General features: G+C 43.8%; 1 protein-coding gene across 3 annotated transcripts in view; it reads left to right on the top strand.

Annotated features, from left to right (window-relative positions):
• Window positions 1-16: 16 nt before the first annotated feature.
• The window catches only part of EIF1AD (eukaryotic translation initiation factor 1A domain containing), a 68,840-nt gene continuing 45,839 nt past the window's right edge, over window positions 17-23,017 (top strand). The window contains exons 1-2 of one of the 3 annotated variants that reach the window (XM_075837380.1): window positions 48-167; window positions 617-776. In XM_075837380.1, the coding sequence (XP_075693495.1) occupies window positions 690-776 (87 nt within the window). In that variant the 5' untranslated portion in view covers window positions 48-167; window positions 617-689. The other 2 variants (XM_075837381.1, XM_075837379.1) reach the window with 2 other exon arrangements.

The raw sequence follows: 23,017 nt of genomic DNA, 5'->3' as shown, positions 1-23,017 counted from the left end.
GGGGGGAATGCGCGGTCGAGTTCTATCCGTAGAATATATCATACACCTTTTGCCATGGACCAATGGTAACGCCTGCTCATGACGTCACCGGAAAGCCACTCGCGGCCATGCTTGTACTCCCCAAAAGCACGCAACTAAAGGCAGTTATAATACCCCGGAAGCGACAGGTAATGATCCCATGCTTATAGAACATGTGCAATATTTAGTGGTACGTGTAAACGTCACCCGGGGCCAGGCATACATAGATTTCTTATGCGGGTCGCTTTCCATTAGAAATGTCTTACTTTGTTTGAATGATTTGTCGCACGAGAAACCTTTGCTGTTGTGTGGTTGAAAATGTCGCAAACGTCTTTATAAAGAATGTTCCCAACTCCCTTCATACATACAGTGCAGCCACTTGTACCATTTCTAAAGGCTGAACTCCACCAGCCTAGTCTCGCCACGCATGCTGGGAGTTGTACTTTGACAAGAGCAGCAAATGTCTCAAATATTCCCCTTATGTGTGACTACCTTATCATCCTTATTGATATGAAGTATCCACATCTAGTTGCTCTGGGTCCAGGGAGAACGCTGTATAATGACGATGTCCCACTTCATTTCACATTGTATGTTTTAGGTTGTCTCCCTTGCAATGTTTTAAGGAAACAGATGAAACCCCTGAACTTCTAAAATTTATCCTCACTAATACAATGTCAAAAGCAACCAAAAGAAAACATGTGGTGAAAGAGGTTCTGCTGAATTACGTCCAACCTACTGAGAATCAGCGCATAGTGAGAGTGAGTGTCTGTTACCATCTAACTGACTTTCTTATAAAACATATTATTGATTTCATGGTAAGGTAAGTGTCCGCATTTACTTAAAGAGACTCTGTCACCACGTTATAAGTGGCCTATCTCCTACATGATTTGATCGGCGCTGTAATGTAGATTATAACAGTGGTTTTTATTTAGAAAAATGATCTATTTTAACCAAGTTATGACCTATTTTAGCTTTATGCTAATTACTTTCTTAACTGGTTGCCGACACAGGACGAGTATGCTCGTCCTGAGCGGCGAGCACTTCGCGCATTAGGACGAGCATACTCGTCCTGTGTGACAGCCGTCTGTGCGCGCGATCGAGAGCGGGGCAACGGCTGTAATACACATCCACGGCCCCGCTCTGACAGCGGAGAGGAGAGAAACATCTTCTCTCCGCCGTTAACCCTTTGAACGCCGCGATGAAAGCAGATCGCGGCGTTCAAAGAGGGGGACTGCACATTGATCGCGTCACAGAAAATAACTGACGCGATCAAAGCCCACAACTCATATGGCCAGACAGCCCAGGGTCCATTGAAGGACCCCAGGCTGTCTGAACATATTTCCTGTTGTTAGGGCATACTGAGGTATGCCCTAACAACTGCCTGTGTACAATCAGTAACAGGCTAATGTACTGGCATATAGAGCTATGCCAGTACATTAGTTACAAAATCAAAATGATAAATCCCTTTATGGGATTAAAAAAAAAAGTTAAATGAATGTAAAAAAAAATTAATGATAAATAAAAAGTAAAAAAAAAATACACAGAAACACACATTTTTTATAATAAATAAACTTTTTAAAATATAAGTCCCAAAACATGAAATAATATAGACATATTTGGTATCGCCCCGACCGTAACAACCTGTACAACAAATGGATAACATTATTTATGATGATCGGTGTATGGTGCATTTTCGCCAAAATAAAAATAGAAATTAAACGATAATGTATTTGTATCAAAAAATGGTACCTACATAAAGTACAACTCGTCCCGCAAAAAACAAACTCTCATACAACTACGTCGTACAAAAAATAAGAGTTATGAGCGTCGGGATGCAAAGAGGGAAATGTAAAAAAATTGCTCTGTCCTCAAGGCCAAAATTGGCCGTGTCCTTAAGGGGTTAATGTCCAACTGGGCGTGTTTTACTTTTGACCAAGTGGGCGTTGTACAGAGAAGTGTATGACGCTGACCAATCAGTTCACATCAGCGTTGGCTTTCCGTTCCGGGGTTCCGTCTGAGGTTTCCGTCGGGTGAACCCCGCAACGGAAAGTCAAACTGAAACCACAGCTTCCGTTTCTGTCACCATTGATATCAATGGTAACGGAAACATTGCTAATGGTTTCCGTTCGCCACCATTCCGGCAGGTTTCCAGTTTAATGACGGAATCAATAGCTCAGTCGACTGTGCTATTGATTCTGTCGGAAAACTGCCGGAATGGTGACGAACGGAAACCATTAGCAATGTTTCCGTTACCATTGATATCAATGGTGATGGAAACGGAAGCTGTGGTTTCAGTTTGACTTTCCGTTGCAGGGTTCACCCGATGGAAACCTCAGATGGAACCCCCGGAACGGAAAGCCAACGCTGATGTGAACAGGCCCTAAGTCACACACAAACGTTACCAAAGTGTCAGAATTGTGAATAGACATCTCGTCCTGGTTGGAGGTGATGTCTATTCACTCTCAAGACACTTCAGTAACGTTAATGTGTGTGTATGTGACAGCACACGCTGTGCTGATTACATGAATGGAGTGAAGTGCATGACGCTGATTGGTCACTGATTGGTCAGCGTCATACACTTCTCTCCACAACGCCCACTTGGTCACCAGCATTTCACCTATTGAACTTTACTTATCCCTCACTGGCCGCTGCTATCAAAAGGTAATTGCCGTTATCCCGTCTCCTAAACTCCTCCGACTGTAAATAACGGTCTGCAAACATTTTGCGCACTTTATGGTAATAATCCGGTGTCCCTTTGTGCGCACACACCAGAAGAAGACATCAATGCACAAGCGCAGGATTTTGTGTGCTGGGGGAAGGTGAGGAGCTGTCAATCAAAAGTAAGGAGGCGGGGTAAACTCAGAAAGACTTGAGAAACGAAGGTATGACTCTTATGCTCATTAGCATACGGTGTGGGAACACTAAAAAACGGAATACTAAAGCTATAGAGCCGACTAAGAAGACAATGATAGGTTATATAGAAATGATTTTTCACCCACCACCACCACCAGGTATTGCTGGTCTAATAGGTGAAATGCTGGTGACAGGTTCCTTTTAAGAAATCCATTAGCATAAAGCTAAAATAGGTCATAACTTGGTGGAAATAGATTGTTTTTCTAAATAAAAAAACACTGCTGTAGTCTACATTACAGCGCCGATCACATTATGTAGAAGATAGGCCGCTTATAATGTGGTGACAGAGCCTATTTAAAAATAAACTTTCACCTCCCCATACATGTGCAGCATGTAATGTTGAGGGCTGCACAAACCCTGGGGCACTTTTAATTTTTTTTTCTACCTCCCTCCGTTATTTAGATATCGGTGCCGTTATATTTGGCGCCCGATATTTAAATAACCCCCTGAACAGTCAACAGGGCGTGTTACTATGGCTGTGACACTGTCCAATCAGATATGGAGAGTGCCACAGCAAGAGCGAGGAGAGAGAGTGTGCGATTGCAGTCTTTTCACCCGAACTGGCAAGGGGGCGTGTCACTGCTACGGACAGTGTAAGAGCTGTGGAGAGGAGAGCACGCATGCGCGCTCTCTTCTCTTCAGCTCTTGTGAGAGATCAGTCTTGTACTTTGTCTGCCGAACTGGCAAGGGGGCGTGTCACTGCTGCGGACAGTGTAAGCTGGGGAGCGCTTACACTGTCCGTAGCAGAGACACACCCCCTTGCCAGTTCGGCAGACAATAGAAGACTGATCTCTCGCAAGAGCTGAAGAGATGAGAGCGCGCTCTCCTCTTCCCAGCTCTTACAATGTTCGTAGCAGTGACACGCACAGACTGCGCACACACACTCTCCTCGCTCTTGCTGTAACACTGTCCAAATCTGATTGGACAGTGTCACAGCCATGGTAACACGCCCCCTTGCCAGTACACGCCCTGTTGACTGTTCATGTGGTTATTTAAATATCGGGCGCGAAATATAACCACACCGATATCTAAATAACAGAGGGACGTAGAAAAAAAATGTAAAGTGCCCCAGGGTTTGTGCAGCCCTCCTCATTACATGCTGCACATGTATGGGGAGGTGAAAGGTTCTCTTTAAGGCCTCATTTACACGAGCGTAATATACGCGCGTGCTTTTCACGCGTGTCGTACGCACCTATATTACTCTATGGGGCAGTGCAGACAATGCGTGAATTTTGCGCTGCGCGAGTGCGTTGCGTAAAACTCACGACATGTTCTATAATCGTGCGTTTTTCGCGCATCACGCACCCATTGAAGTCAATGGGTGCGTGAAAACCACGAAGGTCGCACGGAAGCACTTCCGTGCGAACTGCGTGATTCGCGCAAGAGCTGTCAAACTGAATGTAAACAGAAAAGCACCACGTGCTTTTCTGTTTACAAACATCCGAACGGAGTGTCTTAGAGATGAGCGAACCGAACTTTACCGGGTTCGGCCGAACTCGTTTTGACCGAACCCGGCAGGAGACAGTCACTGTCCAGGGTGCTGAAAGAGTTAAACTGGTTCAGCACCCTGGACAGTGACTTCCGATCCCAATATACGTGAACGTGTAAAAAAAAAAAAAGCTCTGACTTACCGATAACTCCCGGCTTTTTCCTCCAGTCTGACCTCCCCGGGATGACAATTCAGTCCAAGTGACAGCTGCAGCCAATCACAAGCCAAGCACAGGCTGCAGCGGTCACATGGACTGCCGCGTCTTCCAGGGAGGTGGGGCCAGATGTCAAGAGAGGCGCGTCACCAAGGACGCCTCACCAAGGACGCGTCACCAAGGCAACGGCCGGGAAGTTCTTGGTAAGTACGAACCTCTTTTTTTTTAAACAGGTTACTCGATCTGGTGATCGGAATTCACTGTCGAGGGTGCTGAAAGAGTTACTGCCGATCAGTTAACTCTTTCAGCACTCTGGACAGTGACTGACGTCGACTAGCCTCATCTCTATGATGGCGGCTGCGCGAAAATCACGCAGCCGCGCATCATACACTGATGACACACGGAGCTGTCAAGTGCCTTTTGCGCACGCAAAACGCTGCGTTTTTTTGCGTGCGCAAAACGCACACACTCGTGTAAATCAGGCCTAAGTCTTAGGCCTCATGCACACGGCCGTGCCCGTAATCACAGCCTACCATTGTGGGCAACGACGGCTGCGGGCCGCATTTTCGGGCGGTGCTCCCATACTTTGTAAAAAACGAAAAGTAGGAAATGCTCCATAATAACTGGCACGGTTCTACTTTACGGACACCTATCCGTAGCGGTACGGTAAGGTGTCCGCGGCCAATAGAACCGATTGGGTCCGTAATTGCGGACCGTATTGTGGACCGCAATTACGGAGATTTTTTTTACAATCGTTTGCATGAAGCCTTAAACCCTTCCCGCTTTGGCCCCTTTTGACCTTACTGACAGAGCCTTGTTTTTTAAATCTGACATGTTTCACTTTATGTGGTAATAACTTCGGAATTCTTTCACCTATCCAAGCGATTCTGAGATTGTTTTCTCGTGACACATTGGACTTTATGTTACTGGCAAAATTTGCTCTATACATTCAGTAATTAATTGTGAAAAACACCAAAATTTCGCGAAAAATTAGCATTTTTCGTAATTTAAATGTATCTGCTGTAAGACAGGCAGTTATACCACACAAAATTGTTGCTAATTAACATCCCCCATATGTCTACTTTAGATTGGCATCGTTTTTTTGAATATCGTTTTATTTTTCTAGGATGTTACAAGGCTTAGAACTTTAGCAGCAATTTCTCACATTTTCAAAAAAATTTCAAAAGGCTATTTTTGCAGGGACCAGTTTAGTTCTGAAGTGGTTTTGAGGGCCTTATATATTAGAAACCCCAAATAAGTCACCCCATTTTAAAAACTTCACCCCTCAATGTATTCAAAACAGCATATAGAACGTTTCTTGACCCTTTAGACGTTTCACAGGAATTAAAGCAAAGTAGAGGTGAAATTGACAAATTTCATTTTTTTTTGCAGAAATTAATTTGTAATCCATTTGTTTTGTACCACATAACGTTTTACTAGAGAAATGCAACTCAATATTTATTGCCCAGATTCTGCAGTTTTTAGAAATATCCAACGTGTGGCCCTAGTGTGATAATGGACTGAAGCCCCGGCCTCAGAAGCAAAGGAGCACCTAGAGGATTTTGGGCCTCCTTTTTATTAGAATATATTTTAGGCACCGTGTCAGGTTTGAAGGGCTCTTGTGGTGCCAAAACAGTGGAAATCCCCCAAAAGTGACCCAGTTTGGGAAACTACACCCCTCAAGGAAATTATCTAGCGGTATAGTGAGCATTTTGAACCCACAGGTTTATTGCAGAAATTATTGGAAGTAGGCCGTGAAAATTAAAATCGACATTCTTTCAAAGAAATTGTAGGTTTAGCGATTTTTTTTCTCATTTCCACAAGGAATAATTGGAGGAAAAGCACTTCCCCATTTATAAAGCAATTTCTCCCGATTAAAACAATACCCCACATGTGGTCATAAATGGCTGTTTGGACACACGGCAGGGCTTGGAAGGGAAAGAGTGCTATTTGGCTTTTGGAGCTCAAATTTAGCAGGAATGCTTTGCCAAGGCCATGTCACATTTACGAAGCCCCATGAGGGACCAAACAGAGAAAACACCCAAAAAGTGACTCAATTTAGGAAAGTACACCCCTTGAGGAATTTATCTAGGGGTGTAGTGAGCATTTTGACCCCACAGGTGTTTCATAGATTTTATTAGAATTGGGCAGTGAAAATAAAACCAATCCTTTTTCTTCAATAAGACGTAGCTTTAGCTCAAAAAATGTTTCATTTTCTCAACAAATAAAGGAAAAAAAAACCACAACGTTTGTAAAGCACTTTCTCCCGAGTACGGCAATACCCCATATGTGGTCATAAACTGCTGTTTGGGTACATGGCAGGGCTCAGTAGGGAAGGAAAGTCATTTGGCTTTTGGAGTGCAGATTTTACTGGATTGGTTTCTGGTCGCTATGTCGCATTTGCAAAGTCCCTGTGGGACCAAAACAGTGGAAACCACCCAAAAGTGAACCCCATTTTAGAAACTACACCCCTCATGGTATTCACCTAGGGGTGTAGTGAGCATATTAACCCTGCAGTTGTATGGCAGAAATGAGTGTGCACTCGATGTTGGAGTGAAAATTTTATTTTTTCCATAGATATGCCAATATGTGGTGCCCAGCTTGTGCCACCATAACAAGACAGCTCTCTAATTATTATGCTGTGTTTCCCGGTTCTAGAAACACCATACATGTGGCCCTAATCTTTTGCCTGAGAACAAGACGGATGTCTCTATGGCGCAGCCGATCAGTGAATTATCCACAGTTGGAGTAGTTTATTCGTCTCAGTCATGAAGACAAGGTAAGTGAAAAAAAAGGGTTTCATTCAGTTTCCTGTACTGAACGAAATAAACCCTTTTTTTCACTTACCTTGTCTATGGAAACTGCACCCCTCAAGGCATTTATTAAGGGGTGTAGTGAGCATTTTCACCCCACAGGTCTTTTCCATAAATGAATGCGCTGCGGATGGTGCAAATTAAAAATGTATATTTTTCCCTAGATATGCCATTCAGTGGCAAATATGTCATGCCCAGCTTATGACGCTGGAGACACACCCCAAAAATTGTTAAAAGGGTTCTCCCGGGTATGACGATGCCATATATGTTGAAGGAAACTGCTGTTTGGGGACGCTGTAGGGTTCAGAGCCGAGGGAGCACCATTTGGCTTTTGGAGAGCGGATTTTGCTTGGTACTATATTTGTTTGAGTATTGCTGGTGTTTTATAATGTGGGGGTACATGTAAGCGGGGCGGAGTATATAAGGGGCATAGTCAGGTGGTATAAAAAAATAAAATAATCCATAGATGTGTGTTACGCTGTGAAGCAATCCTTTCCGCACAGGCCAGTGTCGCACTGATAAATGGTGTCATTTCTTATCCCCCTTTTGGTCCACACTCCGCGCCTTTGTAGTTTGGGGAATTTTGCTGGGAAAGTGTTGTCCTGGTATAATACGGGCACCGTCGCTTCCAGCGGATATGTTTGGGCTCTCCCCTTCCTGGTTCCCTAATTTTAGGTCCTTGATAAATCGCCTCTTGAAACAGAAGAAATGTTCCCCTCGGGCACAACTGCATATTTTTTTATTTCCTGACTTATTGGAGCCATAACTAATTTTATTTTTCATAGACGTAGCGGTATGAGGACTTGTTTGTTGCTGGACGAGCTGTAGTTATTATTGGTACCATTTTGGGGTACATGTGACTTTTTGATCACCTTTTATCCTATTTTTTGGATGCCAGGTAAACAAAAAAACTCAATTTTGGCACAGCTTTTTTCGTTTTTTTTATACAGCGTTCACCATGCGTTATAAATTACATGTTAACTTTATTCTGCGGGTCAGTATGATTCCGGCGATACCTAATTTATAGCACTTTTTTATGTTTTACAACTTTTTGCACAATAAAATTACTTTTGTAAAAAGAATGTATTTTTTCTGTCGCCAAGTTGTGAGAACCATAACTTTTTAATTTTTTTGTCGACGGAGGTGTATGAGGGCTTGTTTTTTGCGGGACGAGCTATAGTTTTTATAGGTACCATTTTTGGATACGTGTGACTTTTTGATCACTTTTTATTCTAATATTTGTAGGGCAAAGTGACCAAAAAACAGAAACTCTGGTAAAGTTTTTTACGGTTTTTTTTTTACGCTGTTCACCGCGTGCAATAAATAATATAATATTTTGATACCTCAGGTCGTTACGGTCGTGGCGATACCAAATACATATGGTTTATTATTATTTTTCAATAATAAAGGACTTGATAAGAGTAAAAGGGGGATTGTGTTTTATTTGATTACTTGAAACTTTTATTGTTTTCAAACTTTTATTTTTTGCACTTTTTTTTACACTTTTTTTTATACTTTTTTTACACTTTTCTTCAAGTCCCACTAGGGGACTTGAAGGTCCAACGGTCAGATTTTTTTTTTTCTAATACATTGCACTACCTATGTAGTGCAATGTATTAGATCTGTCAGTCATTCACTGACAGCAAGCCGATTAGGCTTCGCCTCCCGGCGGGGCCTAAATCGGCTTCTGTAATGGCAGAGCAGGAGACCATTGTGTCTCCTGTTGCCATAACAGCAGTCGCCAGTCCCGATTGCCTTTCAGGGCTGGCGATCTGCTAGTAACCGCTACGATGCAGCAATCGCTTTCGATTGCTGCATCGAAGGGGTTAATGGCAGGGATCGGAGCTAGCTCCGGTTCCTGCCGTTACAGGTGGATGTCAGCTGTACAGTACAGCTGACTTCCAACGCTGATGACGCCGGATCAGCTCCTGACCCGGCGCCATCTTGCCGGCAGCTACGGAAGCCGATCAGGCTCCGCCGCTTGCGGATCTTGACCGGCTTCGGTGCTAGGCAGACCGGGAGGCCAATATTAGGCCTCCGGTTGCCATTGCAGCCACCGGAACCCCGGCAATTTCATTGCTGGGGCTCCGATGAGCTGCAAACACCTTAAGTGCAGCGATCGCGTTTGAGCGCTGCACTTAAGGGGTTAATGGCGGGGATCGAAGCTAATTTCGGTCCCCGCCGTTACAGTCGGATGTCAGCTGTAAGATACAGCTGAGATCCGACGATGATGGCACCGACTCAGCTTCTGAGCCGGTGCCAAACATTTGACGTAAATGTACGGCATTTTGCGGGAAGTCAATGCTTTCCATGACGTACATTTACGTCAAATGTCGGGAAGGGGTTAAGGGATGTAGTGAGCATTTTCACCCCACAGGTCTTTTCCATAAATGATTGTGCTGTGGATGGTGGAAAGTAAAATTAAAAATGTTTCCCTAGATAAGCCATTTGTTTTTAAATCAGTTCAATTTTTATTAACAAGAACAGATACATTAGCAGTCACGCATCAACTGTAACAGCAGTATATACAGCATTTCCAATATAACATCATACAGAAATATCCAAACATTGCATCCCCCCCCTCAACCCCTGCACAGCCCCCTATCAGTATCTCTGTCATTTATACCGATTATCACAAGACCCCACAAATCCCTATCGATTCTCCATATATGCAAACAACCTTATTACCATGTCCTACCTTTCTCCTTGCCATCCCCTGCCTGAATGTTTCTCCCTTGACCACCTTGCCCTTAACCGCTTAACGCTCAGCGACGTACTATTCCGTCATGCTGACCGCCCCGTTCGCGCTCAGTGACGGAATAGTAAGTTGCGGGAGTAACGGCCATTTCGGCCGTCTTCCCGACACATGCAGGAGCTGTGACAGCTGCTGTCTTCTACAGCGGTTGCCGCAGCTCCTATAGCGGGGACCGATCGCTGTGTCCCCGCTGATTAACCCCTTAAAAGCTGCGTTCAATAGCGATCGCGGCTTTTTAGGGGTTAAGCTATCGTATAGCAGGCCGGCGATGGTGACCATGGCAACCGGACACCTAACAATGGCGTCCGGCTATGCCATCGATGCAAGCCTAGTGGGTCCTGATAAAGTCAGGACCCACTATGCTTGCTGTCACTGAGTAGCTGATAGCTCTAATACACTGCATTACGCATGTAGTGCAGTGTATTAGAATAGCGAATAGGGCCACCTGTCAAGTCCCCTAGTGGGACAAAGTAATAAAGTAAAAAAAATGTGTACAAATAAGAAAATAAAAGTTTTAAAAGTGATAAAAGTAAAAATCACCCTTTTTCCCTTATCAGTCCTTTTATTATTAATAAAAATATATAAACAAACAAATAAACTATGCATAATTGGTATCGCCGCGTCCGTAACGGCCTGAACTACAAAATTATTTTGTTATTTATCCCGCGAGGTGAACGCCGTAAAAGAAAACAATAATAAACCGTACCAGAATCACAATTGTTTGGTCACTTCACCTCCCAAAAAATGGAATAAAAAGAGATCAAAAAGTCGCATGTACCTAAAAATGGTCCTGATCGAAACTACAGTTCGTTAGGAAAAAAAAAAGTCCTCGGACGGCTTTATTGATGGAAAAATAAAAACGTTCTGGCTCTTAAGGTAACACAAAAAGTAAATTATTTTTTACAAAACGTATTTTATTGTGCAAACGCCATAAAACATAAAAAAACTATAAACATATGGTATCGCCGTAATCGTATTGCCCCGCAGAATAAAGTGAATATGTCATTTATAGCGCACGGTGAACGCTGTAAATTTTTTTTTTAATTAAAAAACAATAGTAGAATTGCTGTTTTTTAGTCACCACGCCACTTAAAAATAGAATAAAAACTGATAAGTTGCATGCACCCCTTGAAAGCTACAATGAATTCCTCAAGGGGTCTAGTTTCCAAAATTGGGTCACTTTTTGGGGGTTTCCACTGTTTTGGCACCACAAGACCTCTTCAAGCCGGACATGGTACCTAATAAAAAGGAGGCCTCATAATCCTCTAGGTGCTCCTTTGCTTTGGAGGCCAGTGCTTCAGTCCTTTACAGCACTGGGGCCACATGTGGGATATTTCTCAAAACTGCAGAATCTGGGCAATAAGTATTGAGTTGCGTTTCTCTGGTAAAACCTTTTGTGTTATAGGAAAACATGGTATAAAAAGGATTTTCTGACAAAAAAAATAAATATGTAAATTTCACCTCTACTTTGCTCTAAATTCCTGTGAAACACCTAAAGGGTTCATAAACTTTATAAATGCTGTTGTGAATACTTTGACGGGTCTAGTTTCTAAAATGGGGTGTTTCATAGGGGTGTCTAATATATAGGCCCTTCAAAGCAACTTCAGAACAGAACTGGAACCTAAAAAAAATAAATGAGGCAATACTTCGCTTCTTACATTATACTGATAATGAGCCGTGCCCACCTTGAGATGGCCCCAGTTTTGACCGTTTGTATAAATGGAGACCCCTATTAGACTTTTTCAGTGCCTGGTTTTCCCAAGCATACACCCCCGAGAAGTGTATTTCTATTGATGAGTCCTTGGTAGATTTTTAAAGGGAGGCTTCAATTCCGCCAGTACCTGCCGAGTAAGAGGGCAAGGTATGGTGTGAAGATGTATAAGCTGTGCGAGAGTGCATCAGGGTATACCTACAAATTTAGGATATATGAAGGGAAGGACAGCAGTATTCAGCCCCCAGAATGCCCCCCCTTACTGGGAGTTAATGCAAAAATTGTGTGGGATTTGGTGCACCCACTGCTGGACCAGGGTTACCAACTCTACCTGGATAGTTTTTATACCAGCGTTCCACTCTTCAAGTGCCTCGCTTCCAGAAGTCATGCGGCGCTGCTAGAAGAAATCTGAGAGGCCTCCCTAAGACTCTGCTTGGGCAAACACTCAGAAGGGGTGAGAGCAGGGCACATTCTAGCAGCAACATATTGTGTGTCAAGTACAAGGACAAGAGAGATGTCCTTGTATTGACAACAATACATGGCCACACCAGTACCCATGTACCTGTACGAGGTACCATTACAGAGACCCCCAAACTAGACTGCATCCTGGACTACAATAGGTACATGGGAGGGATGGACTTGTAAGATCAAGTCCTGAAGCCCTGTTGCACCATGTGGTGTGGTATAAGAAGCTGGCCGTGCACATCATTATCAAGAACCTAATCTTTAGGGACCAAGAAGGGGGCACCCAGTACTTCTGGAAGCGAGGCCACAGGCATCGTACCAGAGCAACACTTTCCAGAAGAAGTTCCCCAAACTGGCAAGAAGGGAAAAAGTCAAAAGAGGTGCAGAGTCTGCTATAAGAGGGGGATAAGGAAGGACACAATATCTCAATGTGACACGTGTCCCGAAAAACCAGGGCTCTGTATGAAAGTGTTTTAAAATTTACCATACATCCCTTAGATTTTTCATCTACCCTGACGCACTCCGCACAGCTTATCTCCCCCATCTTTCCCTTCTGAGCCCTGCTGTGTGCCCAGGCAGCTAATAACAGCCACATGTAGGGTATTGCCATACCCAGGAGAACCCACATTACAGTTTATAGGGTGTATATCTCTGGTGGCGCAAGCTGGGCACAATATATTGGACACTGAAATGTCATAGATGTATAGAAAATTGCAAATCTCACACTGCACCATCTGCTGCGCATTATCTTTTACACAGTACCTGTGGGGTCAAAATGCTCACTACACCTCTAGGTGAATGTCTTAAGGGGTGTAGTTTTTAAAATGGGGTCACTTCTCGGGGGTTTCAACTGTACTGGTCCCTCAGGGGCTTCTGCATACATGACTTATCGCCAGAAAAGTTCCAGTAGGCCAAATGGTGGTCCTTCCCTTCTGAGCCCTGCCGTATGCCCAGGCAGCTAATAACAGCCACATGTAGGGTATTGCCGTACCCGGGAGAACCCATATTACAGTTTATGGGGTGTATATCTCCAGTGGCACATGCTGGGCACAATATATCGGACACTGACATGACATATATATATATATAGAAAAAATTGCAAATCTCACTCTGCACCATCTGCTGCGCATTATCTTTTACACAGTACCTGTGGGGTCAAAATGCTCACTACACCTCTAGGTGAATGTCTTAAGGGGTGTAGTTTTTAAAATGGGGTCACTTCTCGGGCGTTTCAACTGTATTGGTACCTCAGGGGCTTCTGCATACATGACTTCGCACCGGAAAATCTCCAGTAGGCCAAATGGTGGTCCTTTCCTTCTGAGCCCTCCCATGGGCCCAAACGGCAGTTTATCACCACAAATGGGCTATTCCCGCACTCAGGACAAATTGGGCAACAAAATGGGGGATTTTATTTCTTGTGAAAATAAGAAATTTTATCAAAAATGACATCTTATTGGAAAAAATGTCATTTTTTTAAATTTCACAGCCCAATTCAAATACGTGCTGTGAAAAAACTGTGTGGTCAAAATGGTAACAACAACCATACATGAATTCCTTTAGGGGTGTAGTTTCTAAAATGGGGTCACTTTTGGGGGATTCCTACTGATTTGGCACTTAAACACCTTTTTAAACCTGGCATGCTGCCTAAAATATATTCTAATAAAAAAGAGGCCCCAAAATGCACTAGGTGCTTCTTTGCTTCTGGGGCTTGTGTTTTAGTCCACGAGCACACTAGAGCCACATGTGGGACATTTCTAGAATTTGGACAATACATATTTAGTGGTGTTTCTCTGGTAAAACCTTCTGTGTTGCAGAAAAAAAATGGAATAAAATTGAAATTCAGCAAGAAAAATGAAATTTGCAAATTTCACCTCCACTTTGCTTTAATTCCTGTGAAATTCCTAAAGGGTTAAAAAAAAACCTTTCTAAATGCTGTTTTGAATACTTTGAGGGGTTTTTAAAATGGGGTGTTTTGACTTCCGGTTCCGGCGCTGGCGATGCAGGACGCGAGTGACTGAGCTCCCGCTCCCGTCCAGCCTGTTTGATCGCAATAGTCGCTTCGGCGACGACAATCAGCGGTGAAGCCACCACCCCTGCAGACAGAAAAACATACCCGGTGGTGCCTGTATGGACAGGTACCTCCTCAGAAGCGCGCAGAAGCCAGCCATGGAAGATTCAGCCGCGGCTGTGGTAAAGGGAGGTAAGATGGCGGCGCTTCCCGCCACTGCGACCCTGCTATACACACAGGAAGATGAGCTGCAACACCATCAGTCCCAGCTTTCAAGCCCGGCAGAACACATAATGTCCTCTCACCCTGCAGCCATTGATTATGTAGCCCTGGCCCGTGAAGTAGCCAAACAGATAGCGCCAGAACTGCAAAAGGCGCTGGAAAAAATGGTGCAAGATTCCCTAAACCGCGTGCAGGCGGAGCTGGCACAAGTCACTACCAGAGCTGATGAGCTAGAACAGCGTATGACGCTGCTGGAGGATGAAAATGAGCGTCTGCAATCCAAACTGAAAGGGGTGCTGTCTGTTACTACGCAGTTGGGGGACAAGGTGGAGGATCTGGAGAACCGCTCCAGGAGGAGCAACCTGCGACTGGTGGGGCTGAAGGAAGCGGTGATATCTTCTGATTTACAGCGATTATGTGAGAGGACATTGCCAGCAGCTTTAGGTCTTCCCCGTCCCTGCCGGGTGGAGAGGGCTCACAGAGTGGGGCCGGACCCCAGAAACCTCCCAGCAACAGATGACCACAGTTCGCTTCGTCCCAGACAAGTAATCTTTAAGCTGTTGGATTACAATGACAAGGTGGCACTCATGAAAGCTTTCCGCAGCAGATCGCGTCCTTTGGAAATAATGGGCATGAAAGTGCTACTTTTTGAGGATTTCTCTGCGGAGGTTGCAAAACGAAGGCGGGCCTTCAGCAAGATCTGCACCACGCTGTTCCAAGCGAAAATGCGCTTTAATCTGCAGTACCCAGCCATCTTACGGGTGTTTCAAGAGAACGGGCGGAACAAGGTTTTCACCACGCCACAGGAAGCGGAGGACGCACTTACAGAGCTTTGCAGGCTCAGACCCCAGCAAGAAGAGGAGCGTCACAGTCCAGCATACAGTCCAAATCGCAAGTCAAGAGAAGCCAAACGGAACCGACAAAATATGGAGCGAACCTGGGCAGAAGCTTTAATGCCCACACCAGGAAGATCCCGGGGGGGTCGAGCCGGAAATGGAGGGGACTCTCCGAAGCCGCAGAGGCGAACGCGGGACCGCACCCGATCTACGTCTCCTGATTGACGGACGAAGTTCTTTTCAGCACCATTTTATTTAAGCTGAAGTGATGATGATTCTGTGGACGCTGTAGACCAATTGCAGATTCCGACCGGCTACAGATAAGTTTGCAGATAATTTGAACGTTTTGAGGGCAATATTTGGCGGTCTTATACGGCACTCTGTACCGGTCAACAGCTGACCTAATGTTATAATGTTACAATGTTGAAATGTATGCATTTTTGATATTTCCCTGCATTCTCGCTACAGGAGATTAGTGAGGGAGTTAGATCAGGTTCTGAGATTTTTCCTTGTGGGCGGGATCGACCGGGAATGATACAATGCCTCCCCTATGCAAGGGATTAGTTATATCTGCCACAGATGGCATACTGGGGGAAGTTGCGGTAGGAGATCTGGGAAAAGGAGGCAGGGAAACCTAGAGGCGAAACAAGATTTATGTGGTTATGTGAGGGTATAATCCAAACGGACTCTAGGTTGTTAACCCCTTAAGGACGCAGCCTAGTTTGGGCATTAAGGCTCAGAGCCCATTTTTCAAATCTGACATATTTCACTTTATGTGGTAATAACGTCGGAATGCTTAAACCTACCCAAGCGATTCTGAGATTGTTTTCTCGTGACACATTGGGCTTCATGTTCGTGGTAAAATTTGGTCGATATATTCAGTGTTTATTGGTGAAAAATTGCAAAATGTAGAGAAAATTTAGAAAAAATAGCATTTTTCAGAATTGAAATGCATCTGCTTGTAAAACAGACGGTTATACCACCCAAAATAGTCACTAGTTCACATTTCCCATATGTCTACTTTAGATTGGCATTGTTTTTTGAACATTATTTTATTTTTCTTGGACGTTACAAGGCTTAGAACATAAACAGAAATTTCTCATATTTTTAAGAAAATGTCAAAAGCCTTTTTTTTAAGGTACCTCTTGAGTTCTGAAGTGGCTTTGTGGGGCCTATGTATTAGAAACCCTGATAAAACACCCCATTTTAAAAACTAGACCCCTCAAAGTATTCAAAACAGCAGTTAGAAAGTTTTTTAACCCTTCAGGCATTTCACAGGAATTAAAGCAAAGTGGAGGTGAAATTTGCAAATTTCATTTTTCTTGCTGAATTTCAATTTTATTCATTTTTTTTTCTGTAACACAGAAGGTTTTACCAGAGAAACACTACTAAATATGTATTGTCCAGATTCTGCAGTTTTTAGAAATGTCCCACATGTGGCCCTACTTCGCTCGTGGACTAAAACACAAGCCCTAGAAGCAAAGAAGCACCTAGTGCATTCTGAGGCCTCTTTTTTATTAGAATATATTTTAGGCAGCATGCCAGGTTTGAAGAGGTGTTGAGGTGCCAAAACAGTAGGAATCCCCAATAGTGACCCCATTTTGGAAACTACACCCCTCAAGGAATTCATTTAGGGTTGTTGTTACCATTTTGACCGCACAGTTTTTTCACAGCACGTATTTGAATTGGGCTCTGAAATGAAAAAAATGTCATTTTTTCCAATAAAATGTCATTTGTGATCAAAATTTCTTATTTTCACAGGGAACAAAATACCCCATTTTGTTGCCCAATTTGTCCTTAGTGTGGCAATACCCCATTTGTGGTGATAAACTGCCGTTTGGGCCCATGGGAGGGCTCAGAAGGAAAGGAGCGCTATATGTTTGTTGGAGTCCAGATTTTGTTGGATTGGTTTTCGGGTGCCATGTCGCATTTGCAGAGCCTCAGAGGTATCAAAGCAATGGAAACCCACCAAAAGTGACCCCATTTTGGAAACTACACCCCTCAAGGAATTCATTTATGGTTGTTGTTAGCATTTTGACCACACAGTTTTTTCACAGCACCTATTTCAATTGGGCTGTGACATTAAAAAAAATGACATTTTTTCCAATAAGATGTAATTTTTTACCAAAATTTCTTATTTTCACAGGGAACAAAATACTAAATTTTGTTGCCCAATTTCTCCTGAGTGCATCAATACCCCATTTGTGGCAATAAACTGCCGTTTGGGCCCATGGGAGGGCTCAGAAGGAAAGGAGCGCTGTGTGTTCTTTGGAGTACAGATTTTGCTGGTTTGGTTTTCGGGTGCCATGTCGCATTTGCAGAGCCCCAGAGGTATCAAAGCAATGGAAACCCACCAGAAGTGACCCCATTTTGGAAACTACACCCCTCAAGGAATTCATTTATGGGTAATGTGACCATTTAGACTCCATAGTTTCTTCACAGAACTTATTTGAATTGGGCTGGGAATTTAAAAAATATATATTTTTTCCAATAATATGTCATTTTAGCTCAAAAATTCTTATTTTCACAAGAAATAAAATACTCCATTTTGTTGCCCAATTTGTCCTGAGTGCGGCAATACCCCATTTGTGGTGATAAACTGCCGTTTGGGCCCATGGGAGGGCTCAGAAGGAAAGGAGCGCTGTGTGTTCTTTGGAGTACAGATTTTGCTGGTTTGGTTTTCGGGTGCCATGTCGCATTTGCAGAGCCCCAGAGGTATCAAAGCAATGGAAACCCACCAGAAGTGACCCCATTTTGGAAACTACACCCCTCAAGGAATTCATTTATGGGTAATGTGACCATTTAGACTCCATAGTTTCTTCACAGAACTTATTTGAATTGGGCTGGGAATTAAAAAAATATATATTTTTTCCAATAATATGTCATTTTAGCTCAAAAATTCTTATTTTCACAAGAAATAAAATACTCCATTTTGTTGCCCAATTTGTCCTGAGTGCGGCAATACCCCATTTGTGGTGATAAACTGCCGTTTGGGCCCATGGGAGGGCTCAGAAGGAAAGGAGCGCTGTGTGTTCTTTGGAGTACAGATTTTGCTGGTTTGGTTTTCGGGTGCCATGTCTCATTTGCAGAGCCCCAGAGGTATCAAAGCAATGGAAACCCACCAGAAGTGACACCATTTTGGAAACTACACCCCTCAAGGAATTAACTTATGGGTAATGTGACCATTTAGACTCCATAGTTTTTTCACAGAACTTATTTGAATTGGGCTGGGAATGAAAACAAAATTATTTTTTTTCAAATAATATGTAGTTTTGGCTGAAAATTTCTTATTTTCACAAGAAACAAAATACCCCATTCTGTTGCGCAATTTGTTCTGAGTGCCGCAATACCCCATTTGTTGTGATAAACTGCCGTTTGGGCCCATGGGAGGGCTCAGAAGGAAAGGACCACCATTTGGCCTACTGGGGATTTTCTAGTGCGAAGTCATGTATGCAGAAGCCCCTGAGGTACCAGTACAGTTGAAACCCGCAAGAAGTGACCCCGTTTTAAAAACTACACCCTTAAGGCATTCATCTAGAGGTGTAGTGAGCATTTTGACCGGAGACCTACACCCCATAAACTGTAATGTGGGTTCTCCCGGGTATGGCAATACCCTACATGTGGCTGTTATCAGCTGCCTGGACACACAGCAGGGCCCAGAGGGGAAAGACGAGGGGGGAGTAAGCTGTGTGGAGTGCATCAGGGTAAGTAAAATTGGGGTAAATTATAAACCAAGGGATGTATGATAAATTTTAAAACACTTTCATACAGAGCTCTGGTTATTCGGGACACGTGTCACATTGATATATTGTGTCATCCATTATCGCCCTCTTATAGCAGACTTTGCACCTCTTTTGACTTTTTCCCTTCTTGCCAGTTTGGGGAACTTCTCCTGGAAAGTGTTGCCCTGGTACGATGCGTGTGGGCTCGCTTCCAGAAGTACTGGGTGCCCCCCCTTCTTGGTCCCTAAAGATTAGGTTCTTGATAATCACCTCTTGAAATTCCAGGAAAGTTCCCGTCTGGCCTGCACATCGACGTAGCATGTACGCATTGTACAATGCCATCTGTATGATGTGCCCGGCCAGCTTCTTATACCACACTGCATGGCGCTGTAGGGCTTCAGGGCTTGATCTTACAAGTCCATCCCTCCCATGTACCTATTGTTGCATCCTGATGCACTCTCACAGCTTATACATCTTCACGCCATACCTTGCCCTCTTACCCGGCAGGTACTCGCGGAATTGAACCCTCCCTTTAAAATGTACCAGGGACTCATCAATAGAAATACACTTCTTGGGTGTGAATGCTTGGGAAAACCGGGCACTGGAACGGTCTAATAGGGGTCTCCGTTTATACAAACGGTCAAAACTGGGGTCATCTCGGGGTGGGCACGGCTCATTATCAGTATAATGTAAGAAGCGAAGTATTGCCTCATTTATTTATTTTTTTAGGTTCCAGTTCAGTTCTGAAGTTGCTTTGAGGGGCCCATATATTAGAAACCCCTATCAAATACCCCATTTTAGAAACTAGACCCCTCAAAGTATTCACAACAGCATTTAGAAAGTTTATGAACCCTTTAGGTGTTTCACAAAAATTTAGAGCAAAGTAGAGGTGAAATTTACATTTTTTTTTTGTCAGAAAATCCTCTTTATACAATTTTTTTTATAACACAAAAGGATTTATCAGAGAAACGCAACTTAATATTTATTGCCCAGATTCTGCAGTTTTGAGAAATATCCCACATGTGGCCCTAGTGCGGTAATGGACTGAAGCATCGGCCTCCGAAGCAAAGGAGCACTTAGTGGATTTTGAAGCCTCTTTTTTATTAGGCACCATGTCCGGTTTGAAGAGGTCTTGTGGTGCCAAAACATTGGGAACCCCCCAAAAGTGACCCCAATTTGGAAACTAGACCCCTTGAGGAATCCATTGTAGTTTTCTTGGGGTGCATGCGGCTTTTTGATCAGTTTTTATTCTATTTTTAGGTGGCGTGGTGACTAAAAAACAGCAATTGTACGATTGTTTTTTTTTCTTTTTTATTTTACGGCGTTCACCGTGCGCTATAATTGACATGTTCACTTTATTCTGCGGGGCGATACGATTACGGCGATACCATATGTTTATAGGTTTTTTTTATGTCTTATGGCGTTTGCACAATAAAATACGTTTTGTAAACAATCATTCACTTTTTGTGTTACCTTATTCTAAGAGCCAGAACTTTTTTATTTTTCAATCAATCAAGCCGTGCGAGGACTTATTTTTTGCGTAACGAACTGTAGTTTCGATCAGTACCATTTTTAGGTACATGCGACTTTTTGATCTCTTTTTATTCCATTTTTTGGGAGGTGAAGAGACCAAAGAATTGTGATTGTGGTTCGGTTTATTATTATTTTATTTTACGGCGTTCACCGTGCTGGATAAATAATGAAATAATTTTGTAGTTCAGGCCGTTACGGACGCGGCGATACCAATTATGTATAGTTTATTTGTTTGTTTATATATTTTTATTAATAATAAAGGACTGATAAGGTAAAAAGGGGGATTTTTACTTTTAATACTTTGAAATCTTTTATTTTCTTATTTTTACACATCTTTTTTTAACTTTTTTTTTACTTTATTACTTTGTCCCACTAGGGGACTTGAGGGCAGGAGGCCCTGATCGCTATTCTAATACACTGCACTACATGCGTAGTGCAGTGTATTAGAACTGTCAGCTACTCACTGACAGCAAGCATAGTGGGTCCTGACGTTGTCAGGACCCACTAGGCTTCCGTCTATGGCATAGCCGGACGCCATTGTTTGGTGTCCGGTTGCCATAGTCACCATCGCCGGCCGCTGTCGCGTAGCAGGCCGGCGATGGCAGCTTAACCCCTAAAAAGCCGCGATCTCTATAGAACGCGGCTTTTAAGGGGTTAATCAGCGGGGACACAGCGATCGGTTCCCGCTGTAGGAGCTGTGACAGCTGCTGAACAAGACAGCAGCGTCACAGCTCCTGTATGTGTCGGGAGGACGGCCGAAACGGCCGTTACTCCCGAGACGTACTATTACGGCATGGAGCGCGAACGATACAGCTGCCATGACGTAATAGTACGTCAAGGAGCGGGAAGGGGTTAAACCGAAGGTATGAGAATGTATAAATGTGTGCACAGGCGACAAAGGGGTAATGAGGTGGTAAGGGCAGGTGCTGCTTCCTCATTGAAGGAGACCTATATGCAGGTCTGGGGGGGAGGGGGAGGGAGGGGCGTGTTTTGACACAACAGAAAAAAGTGAAGTCACTTACACCAGTGGGTATTAAGGGGCTGATAACCCTTGCCGTAGGTGATTTTATGGTTTTGTTAGATAAGGGCCGGATGGCCTTGACATGGAGTTTGGTTCTGGTTTATAAGCCGGGTTTTGGTTATGTTATTAATGTTTATACATGGCTCTTGGAAAAAGGCGGATCTGACTCCCCGAACCTATCACGACTTTTAGGCATTTTAGCTCATCTTATGCACGGCCCAATAACATGAAAATAGTCTCTTGGAACTTTAAAGGGCTGAGATCCCCACAGAAACGGACCAAACTTTTGCGACACATGAAACGATTGCAACCAGATGTGGCCCTATTACAGGAAACTCACCTGACCGAGCCAGAGTTTAAGTATTTGCAAAAATTCTGGGTGGGTCAGGTTTTTGGCTCGTCGGCAAGGGAGGGTAAGGCGGGAGTTATAATTTTGATACATAAAAATTTTGCGTTTACGCTGGTGTCCCAGGAACGGCATGCCGTTGGATCCATCTAGTGATGGAGCATGCAGGGGAAACTATCAGTATTCATAATGTGTATGGCCCAAATACGATTAACACAGGGTTTTTTGGTCATTTGGAAACCCAACTCCAGCAGGATCGCACTAGGTTTTTGATTCTGGGGGGAGACCTTAACACTGTGAGGTCTTCAAGGGAAGATAGGAGCGCAGGGACTAGTTCGCAGAGAAATAGAGATAGGATCTTGCCCGAATTTTTAAGACACACGGCCCTAATAGATGCGTGGAGGAGTCTACACCCAGATGCGCGGGAATATACACATTTCTCCCATGTTCATCAGTCATGGTCGCGTATTGATTACTTGCTAGTTAATGACGCATTATCGCGACAATTACGTGAAGCGGCGATTGAGGATCTAGTTATTTCGGACCATGCCCCGGTTACCATTACCTTGGCCGACACAGTAGCTAGAGGAACGGATTTTATCTGGAGGTTTCCCGCCTTTCTGGCAAAGGATGAGCGCTTTATACAGAAGCTTAAGGGGTGGTGGATGGAATTTGATGGGGATAATGTATCGCATCGCTCGGAACCGTCATTGTATTGGCGTACAGCCAAAGTGGTAATAAGGGGGAAAGTTATGCAATTTATGTCTAATCTTAAACGCAAAACGACCGAAGGATACAAGGCAGCGAGCGACAGATTACGGTGTGCATACACAGCATTTCTACATTCTCCATCACCGCCATTGGGGGAGAAATGGAGGGAAGCCAAGCGACAGTTTGATCAGTGGTTAGACAAAAGAGAGAGTATTTACCGGTCCCAATTTGATGCCGATCTAATGCGTTTCGGCAATAAAGCGGGCAAATTATTAGCGCGATTAGCGAAGGGGAGGTATG

The sequence above is a fragment of the Rhinoderma darwinii genome, chromosome 9 (assembly GCF_050947455.1).
Source record: "Rhinoderma darwinii isolate aRhiDar2 chromosome 9, aRhiDar2.hap1, whole genome shotgun sequence".
NCBI classification, from domain to species: domain Eukaryota; kingdom Metazoa; phylum Chordata; class Amphibia; order Anura; family Rhinodermatidae; genus Rhinoderma; species Rhinoderma darwinii.
This window is presented reverse-complemented; position numbering and strand designations above follow the sequence as displayed.